At 40.5% G+C, this 19461-nt stretch overlaps 2 protein-coding genes across 10 annotated transcripts in view; both read left to right on the forward strand.

The window, feature by feature from the left end:
* Positions 1-9749, forward strand: part of RAD17 (RAD17 checkpoint clamp loader component) — a 31631-nt gene extending 21882 nt beyond the window's left edge. For 3 of the 6 annotated variants that reach the window (XM_060143061.1, XM_060143062.1, XM_060143063.1), the window contains 3 exons: positions 1144-1264; positions 6880-6937; positions 9088-9749. In XM_060143061.1, coding sequence (XP_059999044.1) covers positions 1144-1264; positions 6880-6937; positions 9088-9352 — 444 coding nt within the window. In that variant the 3' untranslated portion in view covers positions 9353-9749. The remainder of the gene's footprint in view (positions 1-1143; positions 1265-6879; positions 6938-9087) is intronic. The other 3 variants (XM_060143066.1, XM_060143067.1, XM_060143065.1) reach the window with 3 other exon arrangements.
* A 548-nt stretch (positions 9750-10297) lies between these two features.
* Positions 10298-19461, forward strand: part of MARVELD2 (MARVEL domain containing 2) — a 28375-nt gene continuing 19211 nt past the window's right edge. For 2 of the 4 annotated variants that reach the window (XM_060146112.1, XM_060146109.1), the window contains exons 1-3: positions 10298-10421; positions 14393-15556; positions 17347-17382. In XM_060146112.1, the coding sequence (XP_060002095.1) occupies positions 14408-15556; positions 17347-17382 (1185 nt within the window). In that variant the 5' untranslated portion in view covers positions 10298-10421; positions 14393-14407. Of the gene's footprint in view, positions 10422-12735; positions 12827-14392; positions 15557-17346; positions 17383-19461 lie in introns of those variants that run through there. The other 2 variants (XM_060146110.1, XM_060146111.1) reach the window with 2 other exon arrangements.

The following is a 19461-nucleotide window of genomic DNA, read 5'->3' on the forward strand; positions in this document are numbered from 1 at the left end:
AGTGGTCTGGAACTTGAACCCACAATATCCCTGAGGTATGCCTATAGTTGTAATTATATTTTCGTTTCAGTTGAAAATAAATCCTGGCTTTACCTCTAACCATCTGCACAAGTTATTTCACTTAATATGCCATTATTTTCCACAGCTATAAATATGGAGGATTGAGTTATTTAGAGGTCAAAAACAGGTGGCTCACAAGTTGAATACAACCTACACACAGATTTTTTTAAATGAATTGCCAATCTTTGAAAACTAGTATAATAGTTAAAACTCAGATAAGGATTTCTGGCTTCAGAATTTCTGCAATCTCCTGAAAAAAAAAATTGGAAGTAAGGCAACACTGGTCCATATATTACATGGCAGTAGTATACTCAAGCCAAGTATAATCTGCCCCTTGGTGATGGGAGTGGTCAGTACCACCTCCCCAAGCTGTTCCACTGCACTGATTTCTATTAACTGCCTGACTCCTATAGCATCTGAATTTGTGACCCCTGGACTAGGTCATCTCTAAGATGTCTTCCAGTTTTAAATTCATATGGCTACATATGAACCTATCATTCATTACCTAAGAAAATTTTCAGTGGATTTCTTGGAGAATTTCATTACTTTTAAGCAATTTATGTCCCTTATTGACTTGCTTTGCGCTTTATAGCATGTATATTAATTTCGTATTTGTTACATATAAATGATCTAAGACTGTGAGCACCTGAAAGGCAGAGATCATACTTCTCTTATCATCACTGTAACATAGTGCCTTCTCTTAACTGAAGAAAATACCTTCTTTCATTGAGAAACAATATCCTCACATAATTTGTGATATGTGTATGCTCATAAACAGAAGTCCTTTGATTTTTAAGTTTGTTTTTCTTCTACCTTAAGTCTTGTTCTTATTGCTGTTATATCAAGTGAGAAATAGTTGTGTAGATAAAATGCTTTGTTAGATAATGCTAGGACAGTTATAAAGGACTAATCAAGCTGCCCAGCGTGGCCAAAAAAAAAAAAGGGACTGATCAGGTAAACTCTTAGAGTATATTTGTAGCATATAAACCCACATACTTTGTGATATAATAAACTTAGTCTAGGGACAAATATCCATATTTAAATTTTTATTTTTCATTTCACCATGTTTTTCCTTCTCTGCAGTATCGGGAAAATTGCCTGGCAGCAAAAGCACTTTTTTCTGACTTCTGCTTACCAGCTTTATGCCTCCAAACTCAGCTGTTGCCATACCTTGCTTTGCTAACCATTCCAATGAGAAATCAAGGTAATAATATGGGTTTTCCTTATCCCCAAGAAGTAGTGTTTTATAACATTATGTTTTTGTGGATCAACTTATTCCTATGTACCAGTGACAGTAAGTTTCTTTCCCCTTTATTTTTTGAATCAGAATTAATACATGCTTTTTGATTAAAAAAGAAAGAAATTAAATAATAAAGAAGTACCTAAAGTAAAAATTGAAAGTCCCCTATAACCACGCGTAATTCCTTTTGACAGACTGGTGTAAATTCTTCTAGACTTTTTCCTGTGCGTATACAAATCTTAGATGTAAACTTTAATTTTTTTTGTCACTTATCATGCATAGTGCTCCATATTTTATAATTAGGGCAAAGGAGCTCTAGAGGCTGGGAAGTCCAAAATCAAGGTGCCAGCAGATCCAGTGTCTGGTGATGGCCTGCTTCCTAGTTTGCAGATGGCCATCTTCTCATTGTATTCTCACATGGTAAAGAGCAGAGTAAAAGAGAGCTCTCTCTGGGTTCTCTCATATAAAGGCACTAATCCCATTCATGAGGGCTCTACCCTCATGACCTAAGCACCTCCCAAGGCTCCATCTCCTAATAACATCACTTCAGGGGTTAGGATTTCAAAATATGAATTTGGGGTGACAGAAGCATTTAGTCTATAACAGCAGCAATGCAAAAGTATATTCAAATCTAACTCATATTTTTTCAAAATTTATAATTTTATTCAACCTTATTGATAGGTATTTTGGTTGATTTCAATATTACAAGCAGTATCTATTAATAGTATATTTACATTGTCTTTCCAAGTTTTGAAATTATAAATAATGCTAAAAAAAATTAGTATGTCTTTGGCAATACACACTTGCCCAGTTTATGTCTACTGAGGTTTGCCTTTTTTTGAACTTAACCAATTTTTCCATCTGTTGTTTCTCTTTTTTAATGTGTGTCATAAGGGCCACATTTCATTAACAGTCCTAGGTCACATGTCTGTGGTGCTGATCTTCAAGGTAGAACAGAGAATTTGTGTAATATTGAAAGTATTACTAATCTACTACATAACTCATCAAACTTCTCAAGTGTTTTTTGAACTTTCCATTTTTTTTTTTTTAATTATTTTTGGCTGTGTTGGGTCTTCGTTGCTGCACGCGGGCTTTCTCTAGTTGCGGTGAGTGGAGGCTACTCTTCGTTGCTGTGGGCAGGCTTCTCATTGTGGTGGCTTCTCTTGTTGCGGAGCACATGCTCTAGGTGCGCGGGCTTCAGTAGTTGTGGCATGCTGGCTCAGTAGTTGTGGCTCATGGGCTTAGTTGCTCTGCGGCATGTGGGATCTTCCCAGACCAGGGCTCAAACCCATGTCCCCTGCACTGGCAGGTGGATTCTTAACCACTGCGCCACCAGGAAAGTCCAAAACTTCTCAAATTTTAAAGATAGGGTTTGCCTTATGAATTATCAGAAGAGAGGATTATAGAGTAAATGTCTGCCTTCATACAATGAGAGTCTCATCTTTTAAGAATATTGATACCTAAAGATTTAAAATATTCTGTATTTACCGGCAGAAGTGAGATGACTTTTGAGCAATGGGAATGATTAATCTGTGAGTCAGAATCCAGAGAGTTCCCTATCCTTGACTATTATTTTTAGATTATACTAGTTTTTATTTATTTATCGTTTTGGCTGTGCTGCATGGCTTGTGGGATCTTAGTTCCCCGACCAGGGATTGAACCCGGGCCCTCAGCAGTGAAAGTATGGAGTCCTAACCACTGGACCACCAGGGAAATCCCAAGTTATACTAGTTTTTAAACTTTATTTTGAAGTAATTTCAAACTTAAAAATTAGAAGAATGGTACAAAGAAGTTCTTGTATATATCCTTCACCAAGATTCCTCAGTGTTTCATTTTTTACCATATTTGCCTTTTATTCTTTTTCTTTATACACACATGTACACAAATATATGTATTTTTTTCTGAACCATGTGTGAGTAAAGTGCAGACATTATGCCCATTATTCTTAAACACTTCAGCATGTACTTCCTGAAAACAAGGACATTCTCCTACATAACCACAGTATATACATCAAAATCAGGAAATTAACATTGATATATTACTGCTAATTTATAGTTTAATTATTAGACTCCATTTGTAATTTATAGACTCCATTCAAATTTTGCCAATTGTCCTAATAATGCCCTTTGTAAAATAACAACAAAAACTTGTTCTCTCTTGTCTAGAAATCCAATGCAAGATCACATGATACATTTAGTTACTTACTTGCTATCTCTTTAGTCTTCTTTGATTTAGAATAGTACTGTGGTCTTTCTTCATCCATTACATTTCTGAAGCAGATTGTTATAACATGGACTGCCCCTCAATTTGGGTTTATCTGAGGATTCCTCATGAGTGGATTTAGGATATATATTTTGTGCAGGAACACCACAGAAGTGATGCTGTGTTCTTCTCAGTGCATCACATCAGGGGAATATGATGTCTATTTAAACCATGCTGGTGAAGTTAACTTTTATTATTTGGTAAGATAACATCTCTCAGGTTCTTCAATGTAAAGTTATTAAGTGTTTTGTGGGGAGACACTTTGAGACTATGTAAATATCCTATTTCTCATTAAAATTTCACCCACTAGTTATAGCATCTTTTGATAATTATTTCCTGAATCCGTCATGGTTGGCAAGTGATTTTCTAATGGCATTATTCCTTCTGTATTTGTGTTAATAAATTCTGCTGTAAGGTATTGCTTCGCCTTCTTCCCCATTTGTTTGTTTGTTTGTTTGTTTATATTTGTATAGACTCTGGAGCTTTTTCAGCTGTTGTTTCTATCATTATTTATTTTGGACTTAAATTGTCCAGATTTGGCCAGTGCAAGCTGCTTTAAGGTAACTCTGTGCCTTTACTCTTAGTGTACTTTCTTTCCGATACAAAGTGTTCCCGGATTATTTCATACTCTCCCTACATGGACTTAGAAATCTCAATGAGTCCTTTTAGTGGATATGGACCCATCTCCCACTTTGCTAAATATATTTACTTGTTTACTTAATTCCTATGTCTATAACCTATCTCCTGACAATGCAGGCTGCTCCTTCAGTCCCAGCACTACTGCCACCAACTTACATTGGCACAGCCATTCACATTCTTTGTCCCACTCCTAGCTGTGCGACAATGAATCGGTTTGATTAGTAAGAGTCTCCTTGGACCAGAATCATCAGCATCACCTGGAAGCTTGAGAAAAATGCAGAATCTCAGGCCTCAACCAAGACTTACTGAATTGATCTGCAAGATCAATTAGCAAGATTCTCCAGGTGATTCTTTTTTTTTTTTTGGCGGTACGTGGGCCGCTCACTGTTGTGGCCTCTCCCGTTGTGGAGCACAGGCTCCAGATGCGCAGGCTCAGCAGCCGTGGCTCACGGACCTAGCCGCTCTGCGGCATGTGGGATCTTCCCAGACTGGGGCACGAACCCGTGTCCCCCGCATTGGCAGGCGGACTTTCAACCACTGTGCCACCAGGGAAGCCCTCCAGGTGATTCTTATGCAGGAGATGTTTGAGGAGTTTGAGAAGTATTGGTTTGGATTACTCACATTGGAATCACCTAGAGAATCATTATATCCACTAGAAAGTTCAGATTCCAGGATCACAACCCTTAAGTTTTCCATATCAAAAAGCTGTTTTTTAAAAATCCTAGTCACATTGTGTAGTGGATTTTTAAAAAGGTAAGGTAGTGTTTGATTTGCAGACTTTTGAAGGTTTATAAAATTTAGTCAAAAATAGGATGTTCTGGCTTTTTTTTTTTGTCTTGTGGTCTTTTTTTTTTTTTTAATTTATTTTTGGCTGTGTTGGGTCTTTGGTGCACACAGGCTTTCTCTAGTTGTGGTGAGCAGTGGCTACTCTTCCTCGCGGTGTGCGGGCTTCTCATTGCGGTGGCTTCTCTTGTTGTGGAACACGGGCTCTAGGCGCGCGGGCTTCAGTAGTTGTGGCATGCGGGCTCAGTAGTTGTGGCTCACGGGCTCTAGAGCGCAGGCTCAGTAGTTGTGGCACATGGGCTTGGTTGCTCCGAGGCATGTGGGATCTTCCCTGACCAGGGCTCGAACCTGTGTCCCCTGCATTGGCAGGCGGACTCTCAACCACTGTGCCACCAGGAAAGCCCTTGGCTTTTCTTTTTATTCATCAATTTTTATCCCATTTCTTTCACTTTACTATGTCATTTCAGACATTTTATGTTTCTTCTGCTCATTTCTCTCTGTCCTCTTTTCTAGTCCTCCATTAGTGTTTGTTAGAATACTTACAGGTATCTCACGTTTCATTCTGTTTTCTCTTTGATTGCATAATCTCTATCAGTCTATGTTCCAGGTTACTGATTATTTCTTCTCCCAGTTCAAATCTACTATTGAGCCCCTGCAGTGGACTTTTCATTTTGGTTATTGTACTTTTCAAGTCCAGAATTTCCATTTGGTTCTTTTTTGCAATTTCCTTCTCTTTACTGATATTCCCTATTTGATGAGTCATTGTCATTATAGCTCCCTTTACTTCTTTTTATTTTATTTTATTTTTAAAATGTATTTATTTCATTTATTTATTTTTGACTGTGTTTGGTCTTCGTTGCTGCACACAGGATTTCTCTAGTTGCGGCGAGCAGGGGCTACTCTTTGTTGTGATGCGTGGGCTTCTCATTGTGGTGGCTTCTCTTGTTGTGGAGCACAGGCTCTAGGCACATGGACTTCAGTAGTTGTGGCACATGGGCTCAGTAGTTGTGGCTCACGGGCTCTAGAGCACAGGCTCAGTAGTTGTGGCACACAGGCTTAGTTGCTCCGTGGCATGTGGGATCTTCCCAGACCAGGGCTCGAACCTGTGTCCTCTGCATTGGCAGATGGATTCTTAACCACTGTGCCACCAGGGAAGTCCAACACTACCTACTTTCTATCTATGAATTTGACCACCGTAGGTACCCACTTAAGTGCAACCATACAATATTTGTCTTTTTGTGACTGGCTTATTTCATTTAGCATGTCATCAGGGTTTATCCATGTTATAGCATGTGTCAGAACTTCCTTCCTTTTTAAGGCTGGATAATATTACATTGTATATATTTACCACATTTTGTTTATCCATTCATCTGTTTTTGGACACAAGTTTCTTCCACTTTTTTTTTTTAACACCATTATTGGAGTATAATTGCTTTACAATGGTGTGTTAGTTTCTGCTGTATAACAAAGTGAATCAGCTATACATATATATATATATATGCTTCCACGTTTTGACTGTTATGAATAATGTTGTTATAAGTATGGATATACAGATGTTTCTTCGAGATCTTGCTTTCAATTCTTTTGGGTGTATACCCAGAAGTGGAATTGATTATATAGTAATTCTGTTTTCAGTTTTTTGAGGAACTACCTTACCATTTTCCACAGCAGCTACACCATTTTGTATTTCTACAGCTTTCTCCACGTCCTTGTCAAACCTTGTTGTTTTATGGGGTGTTTTGATAATACCCATCCTAAGGGGTGTGAAATAGTATCTCATGGTTTTGGTTTGCATTTTCCTAACAATTTGTGACTTTAAGCATCTTTTCATGTGCTTTTTGGCCATTCTTCTTTGGAGAAATGTCTATTTAAAGCTTTTTAAAAATCTCTTTTAGCTCAGATTTCTTTTATCCAGGATATTGGAAGACTTCCTCTGAAGCGACACTTTGGAAGGTAACTGATCATTTTAATTTTCAAAGAGCTGTTACTGAAATAACCAGCAAATACCTTATGTATTTATTCATTATACAGTCAATAAATGTTATCTGTAAAGGCCAAGAAATACATGTTGTACTAGTGATCAGAGACCATATGATTGCATTGTAGACCCATCTATTATATATATTACATGTAACAGCTATTTTCACCATCTCAGAATGGACTATTAGGCTAAATAGAATCATTGAATCACAGAGGCAGAGAAATCTTTAAAATCCTTGAGTTCAACAAATTTTGCATAGCTGAAAACCCCTTTTCAGCTTTCATGCCAAGAGGTGTTCTTAGCCTATATTTGGAGACTGCAATAATCAGGAACTACCTCAAAAGAGCACTGTCTTTTTTATTTCTTTATCACAGAAAATTCAGACAAGTAAAAAAATATATATAGAGATAAATCTACATCTATACTGTTCATTCCATTGCAAAATGGCTTCTGGCCTAATATCAGTGATTAACACAGTGCTTGTAGTTCATTTCTACTTGGCTTATTTGTAAGGTTAAATTATGCATTCAGGTATTCTAAAAAAGGCTAAAAAGTGCTTGCTTCCTGGTTGCAAGGATAAAAGTAAATGATAGCAATGGCATCTATTACCCCTTCTACTAGTTCTCCTATTCCTGGTCCCAAATGGAAAACTAGCTTATCTGGGCTTTTTTTCCCTCTGCCTTCATAGATTCAGTAAAGGCCTTTGTAGTGTTAATGGTTTCTTCCTTATAATGACTTAGCTATTGGGAGCCCATCTTTCCTTTTACAGAAATACAGTGATGGATGGATCTTACAGCATCATCCCACTGGGATGTGATCAGGGCTCAAACCTTTTATAAACTTCCCTTTTCTCCTCACTTCCCTCTGAATCAAAGAAGGACCAGCTGTTTTCACTGGCTCCTTTCCCCACAAGATTATGACATCAAAATCAAGGGAAGACCATTGTCTTCTATTGTCTTTTTCCTCCTAAGATGTAATTAAAAGAATGGGAGTCAGTGTTTTATTACTGGTTCAGCTACTTGATCTGAATTGGGAGGCAGGATTTGTCAGTGCTACTTATTACAATGACTAGTACTGTTGTCTTTCATTTATAGTGACCATTTTAACATTAGTGACCATTTTAACATTATGTTTGATTTATATTGATAATATTGAATATTAATACTTAAACTTAACATTTAATATTGCTATTTAATAGCTGCATAATTTCCTATAATTGAACCTACACCTTGTTTTGTTTTATTTATTATTTTTGGCTGCGTTGGGTCTTAGTTGTGGCACATAGGATCTTTCGTTACAGCGCGAGGGCTTCTCTCTAGTTGTGGCTAGGCTTCTCTCTAGTTGTGGCGCACAGGCTTAGTTGCCCCGTGGCATGTGGGATCTTAGTTCCCCGACCAGGGTTCAAACCCGCATCCCCTGTATTGGAAGGCTGATTCTTAACCACTGGACCACAAGGGAAGTCCTCCTACACCTTGGTTTTGTACATTTAGCTTGTTTCCAGCTTTTGTTGTCACAGCCTTCCTTGAAGCTAAATCATCATGCATATCAAATACTATTTATGTAGGATGAATTCCTAGAAATAAAATTGCTGGATCAATGGATATACACCTTTGCTCTATATTGCCAGATTGCTTCCAAGAATATTTTGCCAATCTTATGCCCACTTAACAGTGTTTCAGCATGTTCTTTTCTCCTCGTACCACCACTGGGTTTTATTATTTTAAAAGGTCTTTACCAGTTTGAAAGATGACAATATTAATTTCCATTTTAAAATTACAAATTAGGTTGAGCAATTTATTTAGTAACCATTCTTCTGTAAGCTATCTGTACATGTTTTATGTCTGTTTTCCTATTCCATTTAATTCTTTCTTTTTGTAAGAAATCTTTACTAAAGATATTAATTAACTTGGTTGTGTTATAAGTTGTAATGATTTATTCAGTTTGTCATTTACTTTTTAGTTTTGTTTATATTGTTAAATAAACCGGTCCACCTGGCTAAACAGCACAAGGAAGGTAAATGAGAGACTACAGGAGAGGGCTTCATAATCACCACACTCATGGTGTAATTTAAAGGAATCCCCTCCTTTGATTATTATTAATGCCTGTGTTATGCATCTGGCAGATTGAAAATGGAAGCCCTGACTGACAGGGAGCATGGAATGACAGACCTGGACAGTGGAGATGAAGCCCAGCTTGGTGGAGGGCAACCTGCAGAGGAAGCGCTGGGTGAACGCACTCAGACAGCTGAACCTGAAACCTGGTCTCTTCCTTTGAGTCAGGATAGTGGGAGTGAACTGCCTGCCAGCCAGCCTCAGCCCTTTTCAGCCCAGAGAGACATGGAAGAGGAAGACATGATAATAGAAGACTATGACAGTGATGAGACATAGAAAGCAGCCTGCCCATGAGATTGTTACTTGACAGATTCATATTCGTTTTATTCAGTGGTACTTGAACAGAGATAATAGACTTTTCAGGTGAATTAGTTTGTTAATTCTTCACTCTTGTAGTATTTCAGCACAGAGAACTGATTTTTGTCATGTTGAAGTAAATAGAAGATCAAACCTTCAAATAATCTCTTAATCTTTTTCTCTAGTATTTATTTAGCCTTGTGAGTGGTGTTGGGAGAGGTCAGTGTGTATGAAATGTGTTTGAACATTATGCCAAATATCAGAAAATGTGAAGGAATAATTCAGAATACAGAAACTCTGTGGGTTGTAAATAAGAATTATAAAACAGTTTAGGATGCAATTAAGAGTGTAAATAAACTTTGTGCCTTATTCACAATTTCTCTCTGGTCTCTAGCTTCTTCCGATACCATTTTTATATGTTGTACAGTGGAATATTTTAGATACTTTCTGGAAACTATTTACATAATTTATATCAAAATTAAAATGTTGAATTTGTTCTGTTTTGTTTCTCCTGTCCTTCAATGATTCTTAACACTCACGGTCTGCCATGTGTCACTGGTCATAGTACGCAAGTCTCCTTCATCCAGTGCCAAACTTTTTCAAAAATAGAAAGGAGGGGGATTGCAACCTTGCGAAGAAAACTTTCCGGAGGGTTTGCTCTCACCTTTAACAACCTTTCCAGAGCTCTCCTAGCTGTTGCCTTGAGGTGCGGTGGGGGTGAGGGCACCGACCCGCCCGAGCCCCAGGCGACAGTCCGGGCCTGACAAAGCCAGGCGGGGCGAAGTTCAGTTCGGCCCGGCCCCGCCCCCGGCGCCCAATCCCAGTTTCAGAGCCGCGGGCGGCGGGCGCGCACTTCCTGGCGGCTGCGCAGGTGAGCTGGGCGCCTGGGTTGGGGCCCACGTGACCGGGGCGTGGGCGGGGAGGGGCCGGCGGACCCCGGGCAGGCGCGCGGCGTCTGGGGTAGCCCTCGGCGTCCCTCGGCCCCTAGGAACGGCGCGCTCGCTGCGCTGCCGGCCACTACCTGCGCCCGAGGCCGGAGGCCGACGCGGTAAGGGGTGCGGGGCCCCGGGGAGAGCGGGGCGCCTGGGAGGCTGGAGGGCCCCTCGGCCGGCCGGGTTTCATTCGGCGGACACAGGTGCCGCGCGAGACGCGCCCACCCCCGGCCGCGAAGACCCGGTCCTTCCGGGCGCGGGGTTATCCCGAGCTGGGCACGTCCGGCCCGATTTAGTTCCGGCCACTTTGGGGACAATTTCGGGAGACGAAGAGTGTATTTTCCCTCTGACGTGGAGACGCGCACCTGGGTGGGCAGAGCTGAGTACTGAGTGAAGTTGGTGGGTCGGGGACGTAGCGCCGAGCCGCGGCCTGGGGAGGGACCCCGGACGAGGATGCTCTGTATTCCCGGGCACTCGCTCGAGGGTTCAGTTCAGAGCGCAGGGGATTTCCCATCCCCCTGGAAACCCAGAAACGTCTGAAATCGGCCCCTTTCTCGGGGCCAGCAAAACTTTAAAGCCAGCTTAGTGGTGATTCTGTTGGTGTAAAGGTGACCAACTGGATTCCTGTAACACTTCGCTGGGGAGAACCATTTCTCCTCCCACAGCTTTGACTTTCGGAGATTTGTGTGTCAACAGAATGGAGTCGGGCCCCGGGGGCTGGAACAAAACAAAGACCAGCTCTGCCTCAGCGTGCTGATTCTAAGTGGACTCTCAGTGACACCCTGAGAGATGCTAGGGGTATCCAGACATTGAACTGTGGTAAAATACAACTGACCATTATTCCCTTCCAAAATCACATAATTTGCTATTCCACAATTCTTCAAATTTGTAATTTTGGCTTTTTATATAAACACTGATAAGGTGATCTAATTCAAATAAGTCACATTTCACAGGTGAGCATGAATTAAATCCATTATAGTGAAGCATACTTTTGCCAGTGAGTTTAATTAAGCAACCGGTGTCCTTTAAATGCCTGTATATCAAAGATATTGAAGGATATGTAAAACTTGCTAAAGTTATTTGTTGTGCTTTTGCCTCTACTATTTTTAGGAAAACATATTTCAAGAATTATAGTAGTACTATGCATTCCTAGAATTTAAATGTTTTTAGACAACAGATAAAGCGATGAAAGACAAAAAAGTAACTTTTAATTGCTATCATTATAGAAATTTTTTTCTGTACTAAATTTTTTTCTCCTGCTTTGCATTGGGCACCATGCTGGGACTCACAGTTAATTCTCTAAAATTGGAGTGGCCCATTAGAAGACCCTAGAATTTAGACCTCTTCTCCATCTCCACCCCCAGGTGATTGTATTTAGTCTGTGGTAGTATATACACTTCTGTGGGTAGACTGCCTACTTGATATCTTTACCTGGACTTCTAACAGGTATCTCAGACTCTCTTCAGGCTGCTTCTCCCAGGACTAAGCTGGAGGGTTGGAGAAATGTTGCAGATGAAATGATCTGGTGTCTGGGATTTGCTTTAAAGTAATCTATTGACAAAAGGAATACCGTAGAGGGTATAGACGAAACAAGATTGGTCATAAATTGATAATTGAAAGTGGTTGATGGGCACATAAGGGCTCATAATACTGTTCTTTCCACTTTTTACTGTGTTTGGAAATTTCTAAAATAAAAATGTTTAATTCCCTGAACATAGAGTGTAACCTCTTCTTGCTATCTTCGTTGCTACCACCATGGTCCATTGGATTACAGTTGGACAACACAGGTTTGAACTGCAGGGGTCCGCTTATATGCGTTTTGGGGTTTTTTTTCCAATAAATATGTACTGCGGTGCTGTGTGGTCTGCAATTGATTGAATCCGTGGATTCGGGACCACAGCTACATATTACCAACTATAAAGTTACACTTGGGTTTTTGACTGCGAAGAGAGTTGGTGCCCCTAACCCCTGTGTTGGTCAAGCGTCAACTGTATTTCAGTGGCCTCCTAGCCAGTCTCCCTCTTTTCACCCTTTTCTCCTGGAAGGTACTCTTAACAGAGCACCCAGAGTGATCTGGTTAAAATACGTCATATCATGTCAGACCTTTATTGAAAATTTTCCAGTGGCTTCTCACTCCCAGTAGAAGCCTAAATCTTTCTAATGATTTTTATTTATTTTTAAAATTTATTTTATTTATTTGTTTATCTTTGGCTGCATTGGGTCTTCATTGCTGCACGCGGGCTTTCTCTAGTTGTGGCGAGCAGAAGCTACTCTTCATTGCAGTGCGCAGGCTTCTTATTGTGGTGTCTTCCCTTGTTGCAGACCACGGGCTCTAGGTGTGTGGGCTTCAGTAGTTGTGGCACGTAGGCTCAGGAGTTGTGGCTCAAGGGCTCTAGAGCACAGGCTCAGTAGTTGTGGCGCAGGGGCTTAGTTGCTCCGCGCATGTGGTATCTTCCCGGACCAGGGCTCAAACCCGTGTCCCCTGCATTGGCAGGTGGATTCTTAACCACTGCACCACCAGGTAAGTCCCTCTAATGATTTTTAAGCCCTAATGTTTCAGATGGCCTCAATTCTACTACTCACCCTCTCACTCACCCTGCTGCTGCCTCCATTCCTTAACAGTTCTCGAACATGCCAGGCACTCCCACTTTAAGGCTTTTACACAAGCTGTTCCATCTGTGTGGAACACTTACCCCTTATACCTGCCTGGCTTCCTCCCTCATTTCCTTCATTTCTATATTCAGATGTCATGTTCTCTCTGAAGACTTCCCTCGTCACTCTGTTTAAAATTATAACACCCTGTCCATACTGTACTTCTTATCCTCTTTCTTAACTTTGTTCCTTGGCATCTGATATATTTCACTTGCTTTATCTATCATTTGTCACCCCCGCTCCCCCACTGGAATTTAAGCTCCATGAAGGCAAGGATTTCCATTGGCTTTGTTCACTGATACATCTTCAGCAAGCCTGGTGCATGGCAGGCACTCGGTAAATACTTGTTGAGTGATATATCTCCATTTTACAAAGTAAAACAAAACAAGGCCTTAGGAATTTCTAAATTGTTCAACACCGTAAAGGTGGGATTACCAGCTTTAATTTTGAGACCTTTATAGTGCCAAGTACAATGCCATGTGTCCAGTGAGTCTTCAGTAAATACTCATGAGCAGTTTGAGGGAGAAAATCATTGTGCCTTAAACATAGTAGTTATATTAGCAAATAGTTTCCTTTTTACATACATGTCCAGGTTATTGATTTCATGAAGGAGATCAACAGGTTTGATAAAAAGTGCTTTTTCTATGCTTTATTTTTCAGGTGGATTGAATACCCTGTAAGATACTTTTTGAGTCTTTCCATGGCAACAGCAAGTCACCTTTAAATAATTGGTCTGGAAAGAGTGATGTCCATGGCCATTGCTGTGGCTCTGTGCTGTACTGTCAGGGAATCTTACTTAGCCTTTGGTGATTTTTTTTTTCTGAGATTTCAATTTTTTTATATCTAGTATCAAGTGTTATACTATTAGAGTGGAAGAAGCAACTCCCGTAACATGACTTCCCGAGTTAGAAAAGAAAGGGACTCTCCACTCCCTGTGTTTATCAGACTGCTTCTCCTGGGCCATTCCAAAGCAGACTTGAGTTAATGAAAGTGAAGAGTATTTGCTGACCCATCACATTTTGGTATGTCGACCCTTAAATATGTTGATTTAGATATTTGAGGACAGGACTCTTCCTTGGAGTGTGTTAGCGTCCTGTATTGTTAAAATTTAGTCTCATTTTTGGTTTTTTGCATTTTGTTGTTATAGGGCTCATAGGTAAATTCAACTTATGTTTTAATCAAGAGCGAAGGTTTAAAAGTTTGATTTTAAAAGCCCTTAAAATCTCATAGAATGATTAGTAGATCCCTGGCTAACATAATTGTTACCCATGTTTAAAGTGTACATAATTTATGTTGTCATTTTTATATATCATAATAATTAGATATGATCATGTTGGTTTCCTGAATGTGATCATTTGCTACTAAGTGAATAAAATCAGCATCATTGAAAGGATAAATAACTAAGCATAAGTGATAACTTTAATCTCGGCCCCAGGTGTGAACATCACAAATGTTGTCAAATGACGGAAGATCCAGGAATCGGGACAGGCACTACGATGAGGTCCCAAGGGACTCAGACTATCAAGATGGCACCGTAAGAACCTTCCAGACTCTTCACGACAGTGAGCTGGCTGTGAGCGCTGATCCGTTGCCACCACCCCCTCTCCCATTACAGCCACCATTCGGCCCAGAATTCTACTCAGGTGACACAGAGGAACCGGCCGTAGCACCAGATCTCAAGCCTGTAAGGCGCTTTGTCCCTGAGTCCTGGAAGAACTTCTTCAGAGGGAAGAAAAAGGACCCAGAGTGGGATAAGCGGGTGTCAGACATCAGATACATCTCCGATGGAGTGGAGTGTTCACCTCCAGCCTCTCCTGCAAGACCAAACCACTATTCACCCCCCAACTCCTGCGAAGATCCTCAGGGCGGGTCAGAAGGCAGCTTTCGTTCCCGGAAAGAGGCCGAGGCAATGTTTCCCCACGATCCCTACGGATCCCTAAGCCGACGCACACACACAGCCCGAACCTACAGCGAGAAGGTGGAGGAGTATCACCTGAGGTATTCCTACATGAAGTCCTGGGCAGGCCTGCTGCGGATTCTGGGCGTGGTGGAGCTGCTTCTGGGGGCTGGTGTCTTCGCTTGTGTCACGGCGTACATTCACAAGGACAGCGAGTGGTATAACCTGTTCGGATATTCACAGCCCTATGGCATGGGAGGCGTTGGTGGCCTGGGCAGCATGTATGGGGGCTATTACTATAGTGGCCCCAAAACCGCTTTTGTGCTTGTGGTTGCTGGATTGGCTTGGGTCACCACCATCATTATTCTGGTGCTTGGCATGTCCATGTATTATCGGACCATTCTTTTGGACTCAAATTGGTGGCCCCTAACTGAATTTGGAATTAACATCTCCTTGTTTATCTTGTACATGGCCGCAGCCATAGTCTATGTGAATGATACCAACCGAGGTGGACTCTGCTACTATCCATTATTTAACACGCCAGTGAATGCAGCGTTGTGCCGGGTGGAAGGAGGACAGATAGCAGCAATGATCTTCCTCTTTGTCACCATGATTGTTTATCTCATTGGAGCTTTGGTTTGCCTAAAGTTATGGAGGCACGAGGCGGCTAGAAGACGTAGGGAATTCATGGAGCAACAGGAGGTAAGAGATTTCGTGATCTTTGTTCTTTCTTTCTGTTACTCCTTAAATATGTATAGTTCTCAAAACAAAGCTGTTGTTGTTTTTAAGGGTCTGAAGTTCAAAAGGCCCCACTCAGCATCTGACATGCTCTGACCAGGATAACCCACTCTGGTGTGTCATTTGTAGAATGTTGCAAGTAGACCCCAGATGTGTAATACAATATATAGTTTGTTGGTTGCAGTGTTGTCTGTCTGATACTTAAGGGGAAAACAACTACTGAATTTCTGCAAAGAAGAAATGATGATAATACCTGCATAAGATTATATAAAAGCCCTATTAAAAATATTTTTTTTGGAATGGTAGCAAAAATGTTAGAGTATGTTCTGCTAACATCATTATTCCCTGAAATAAGTTGATGTTTTGCTTTCTTCTAAGGAGGAGGAGTGTGTAGTAGAATTTCCTGTGCCTCTGAAAATGTCAGTATTACCTTAAATATTTTCTTAATTTTAAGTCAACTATACCGTGCATTTTTTTCCCCACTTTTCCAAAGACTTCCTAGGTACAATGGCAGATGGTGTATATTGGGCAAAACTATAGCTAAAAATAAAATCCTTCCTTATATACTCAATAACGTACGTATTTACTCACTGACCTATGTATTTTTTTAATCATATTCATAACAGCAAAAAACTTGACTAACTTTATAATAGGAACCTTATGTGTTTTGTACAGAACCCCATACTCTAGTGTCATAAAATATATTTATCTTACTAGAATTTGACATAGATTCAAGTTGTTTCTAAAAATTTGTCTCAGCACTGTAAGCATTTTTTAAAAATTTATTTATTTAATTAATTTATTTTTGGCTGCATTGGGTCTTCGTTGCTGCGTGCAGGCTTTCTCTAGTTGAGTTGAGCGGGGGCTACCCTTCGTTGCGGTACGTGCGTGGGCTTCTCATTGCGGTGGCTTCTCTTGTTGTGGCGTGTGGGCTCAGTAGTTGTGGCTCATGGGCTCTAGAGCGCAGGCTCAGTAGTTGTGGTGCATGGGCTTAGTTGCTCCACGGCATGTGGGATCTTCCCGGACCAGGGCTCAAAGCTGTGTCCCCTGCATTGGCAGGCGGATTCTTAACCATTGCACCACCTATTTTTTTAATTTACATCTGTGTATACAAAGTAAGGAACTTTAAATTCTAATCAGTGTGAAATCCAGATAGTGAAGCACACACTTCCTTATAATTTTATGTAAGTTTAATAACAATGGAGTTCTTAATATCATTTCAAATTCTACATGAATATGACTGTTATAAACAGTACTTTTATTTCTTTTCCTTTTCTCAACAAAAATTTGTTTTTATAAGACTTCACATAATGGTTAATTAAACTTGAGTCACCTATGATTCCTGTTTGTGTGTTGCTGTAACTTCCTAAATGTTAAAATACACAATGGCATATAGCTTTTTTCTATTAATTTTATAATTTAACCATCCCAAACTCTTTAATTGTGCAAGGTAATAGGAACCAAGAATAAATAAAATCTAGGTAATTCAGAACAGCTCACATAAGAGTCACCACTATCTCCATATTTCCAACTCTGCTTTCTGCTCCTGATTGACAGGGAATCACAGTTATCCCTCCTCCTCTGGTTCTCCACTGGCCCATGAAAACGTGGCCAAAACAGTAGGAGGATCATGTGTACGGTAGAGAATCAACATCTGTAAAGTTGAGATTGGGCTATAGATGCAAATGGACAAAAATATTTGCAAAGTAGCTTCACACACCTCTGAAAAGTCATTTTAACTCTTTTTGTTCCAGATAAATGAGCAGTCATTGCCATCGAAAAGGAAAATGGTAAGAGTAAAGCTCACGTTATATTTTATCTCTAGATTTGTTAAATAATTTTCTCTCTTACCTGTTTATCTATAGAGTAGACCATCTGTCTGTAAAAGTGTATCTGTTGCATTAAGTTCATAATATGACTTTCAGCTTTCTTTTCTTTTTTTTTTTATTCTTTTTAAAATTTTATTTATTTACATTTTGGCTGTGTTGGGTCTTCGTTGCTTGCGTGGGCTTTCTCTAGTTGCGGTGAGTGGGGGCTACTCTTCATGGCGGTATGCAGGCTTCTCATTGCGGTGGCTTCTCTTGTTGTGCAGCACGGGCTCTAGGCACGCTGGCTTCAATAGTTGTGGTGCGCGGGCTCAGTAGTTCTGGCTCGTGGGCTCTAGAGCGCAGGCTCAGTAGTTGTGGCGCACAGGCTTAGTTGCTCCGCAGCATGTGGGATCCTCCCAGCCCAGGGATCGAACCCATGTCCCCTGCATTGGTAGGTGGATTCTTAATCACTGCACCGCCAGGGAAGTTCCTCAGCTTTTTTCTAATACTAAGAGGACCAAATCAGACAAGGCTATTTGAAGCATCTTTTAATTGTGTTAAATGAAGCTTCTACAGTGAACCTAGTTGGTTCTCCTTACATATTTAAATTTAATTTTTTAAAAAATTTTTATTATTTATTTATTTATTTATTTTTGGCTGCGTTGGGTCTTCGTTGCTGCACATGGGCTTCTCTAGTTGCGGCGAGCCGGGTCTACTCTTCATTGTGGTGCACGGGCTTCTCATTGCGGTGGCTTCTCTTGTTGCAAAGCACAGGCTCTAGGCACGCGGGCTTCAGTAGTTGTGGCACGTGGGTCTAGAGCACAGGCTCAGTAGTTGTGGTGCATGGGCTTAGTTGCTCCGCAGCATGTGGGATCTTCCCAGACCAGGGTTCAAACCCGTGTCCCCTGAATTGGCAGGCAGATTCTTAACCACTGCGCCACCAGGGAAGTCCCTAATTTATTTATTTATTTATTTATTTTATTTTTTGTGGTACGTGGGCCTCACTGTTGTGGCCTCTCCTGTTGCGGAGCACAGGCTCCGGACGCGCAAGCTCAGCGGCCACGGCTCACGGGGCCCAGCCGCTCCGCGGCATGTGGGATCTTCCCGGACCGGGGCACGAAACCGTGTCCCCTGCATCGGCAGGCGGACTCTCAACCACTGCGCCACCAGGGAAGCCCTATTTATTTATTTTTTAATAAAGGTGATTCTCCCAAATTTTCTTAAGTCTCTTTAAAGTTCTTCCCCATTATTTCCTATTCTTCTCACCTTGCTTTCAGCTGCCAAATTTTGTTGTGTCGGGAAAGAAATCCCTATTCCACAATTTACTTAACTGCGTGACAGTAGACAAGGTACTTAACCTTCCCAGGCCTTGGTTCCTTCATCCGTAAAATTGGAATAATAATAATTTCTACCTCACAAGATTGCTTGAGAAGATTAACTAAGATGCTGTGGTTATAATTATTTACATATGTAATAATTTAATGTATTTTAATAATCATAATTTTACCTCATTGAAAAGTTCTTTTTTAAGATATTGGGCATTATTTCTAAGCAAGAAGTTAAGAATCCAGCCTTTGGGTTTGTTTGTTTCTCTGAAAACGGAGTATATTCCCTTGGATCAAAATTCAAAAAGGTCTCTCACACAGAGTCTTCTTTCATCCTGTACCATGGCTTCCCAGTTCTCCTGTGGAGGCAACCAGTGTTACCAGTATCCTGTGTGAGAGATATGTACATATATATATACACACACATATATATATTTGCTTTCCTTCCTCTTTTACACAAATGGTAGCATACCATACATGCTGTTATGTCCCTTATTTTTTTCACTTAATATATTTCTAAGGTAGTACATAGAAAATTTCTGCATTTTGGTTTACAACTACGTAAGTGTTGCATTTTATGGACGTACCATAATTTATCATATGTTAACATGTTTCCAATCTCTCACTATTAAAAACAGTGCCACAGTGAATAACCTTATACATATGAATAAATACTTCCTTCTGTATATGTATTGGGTTGGCCAAAAAGTTTGTTTGGGTTTTTCCGTAAGATGAT

This window comes from Lagenorhynchus albirostris, chromosome 3 (assembly GCF_949774975.1).
Source record: "Lagenorhynchus albirostris chromosome 3, mLagAlb1.1, whole genome shotgun sequence".
NCBI lineage: Eukaryota > Metazoa > Chordata > Mammalia > Artiodactyla > Delphinidae > Lagenorhynchus > Lagenorhynchus albirostris.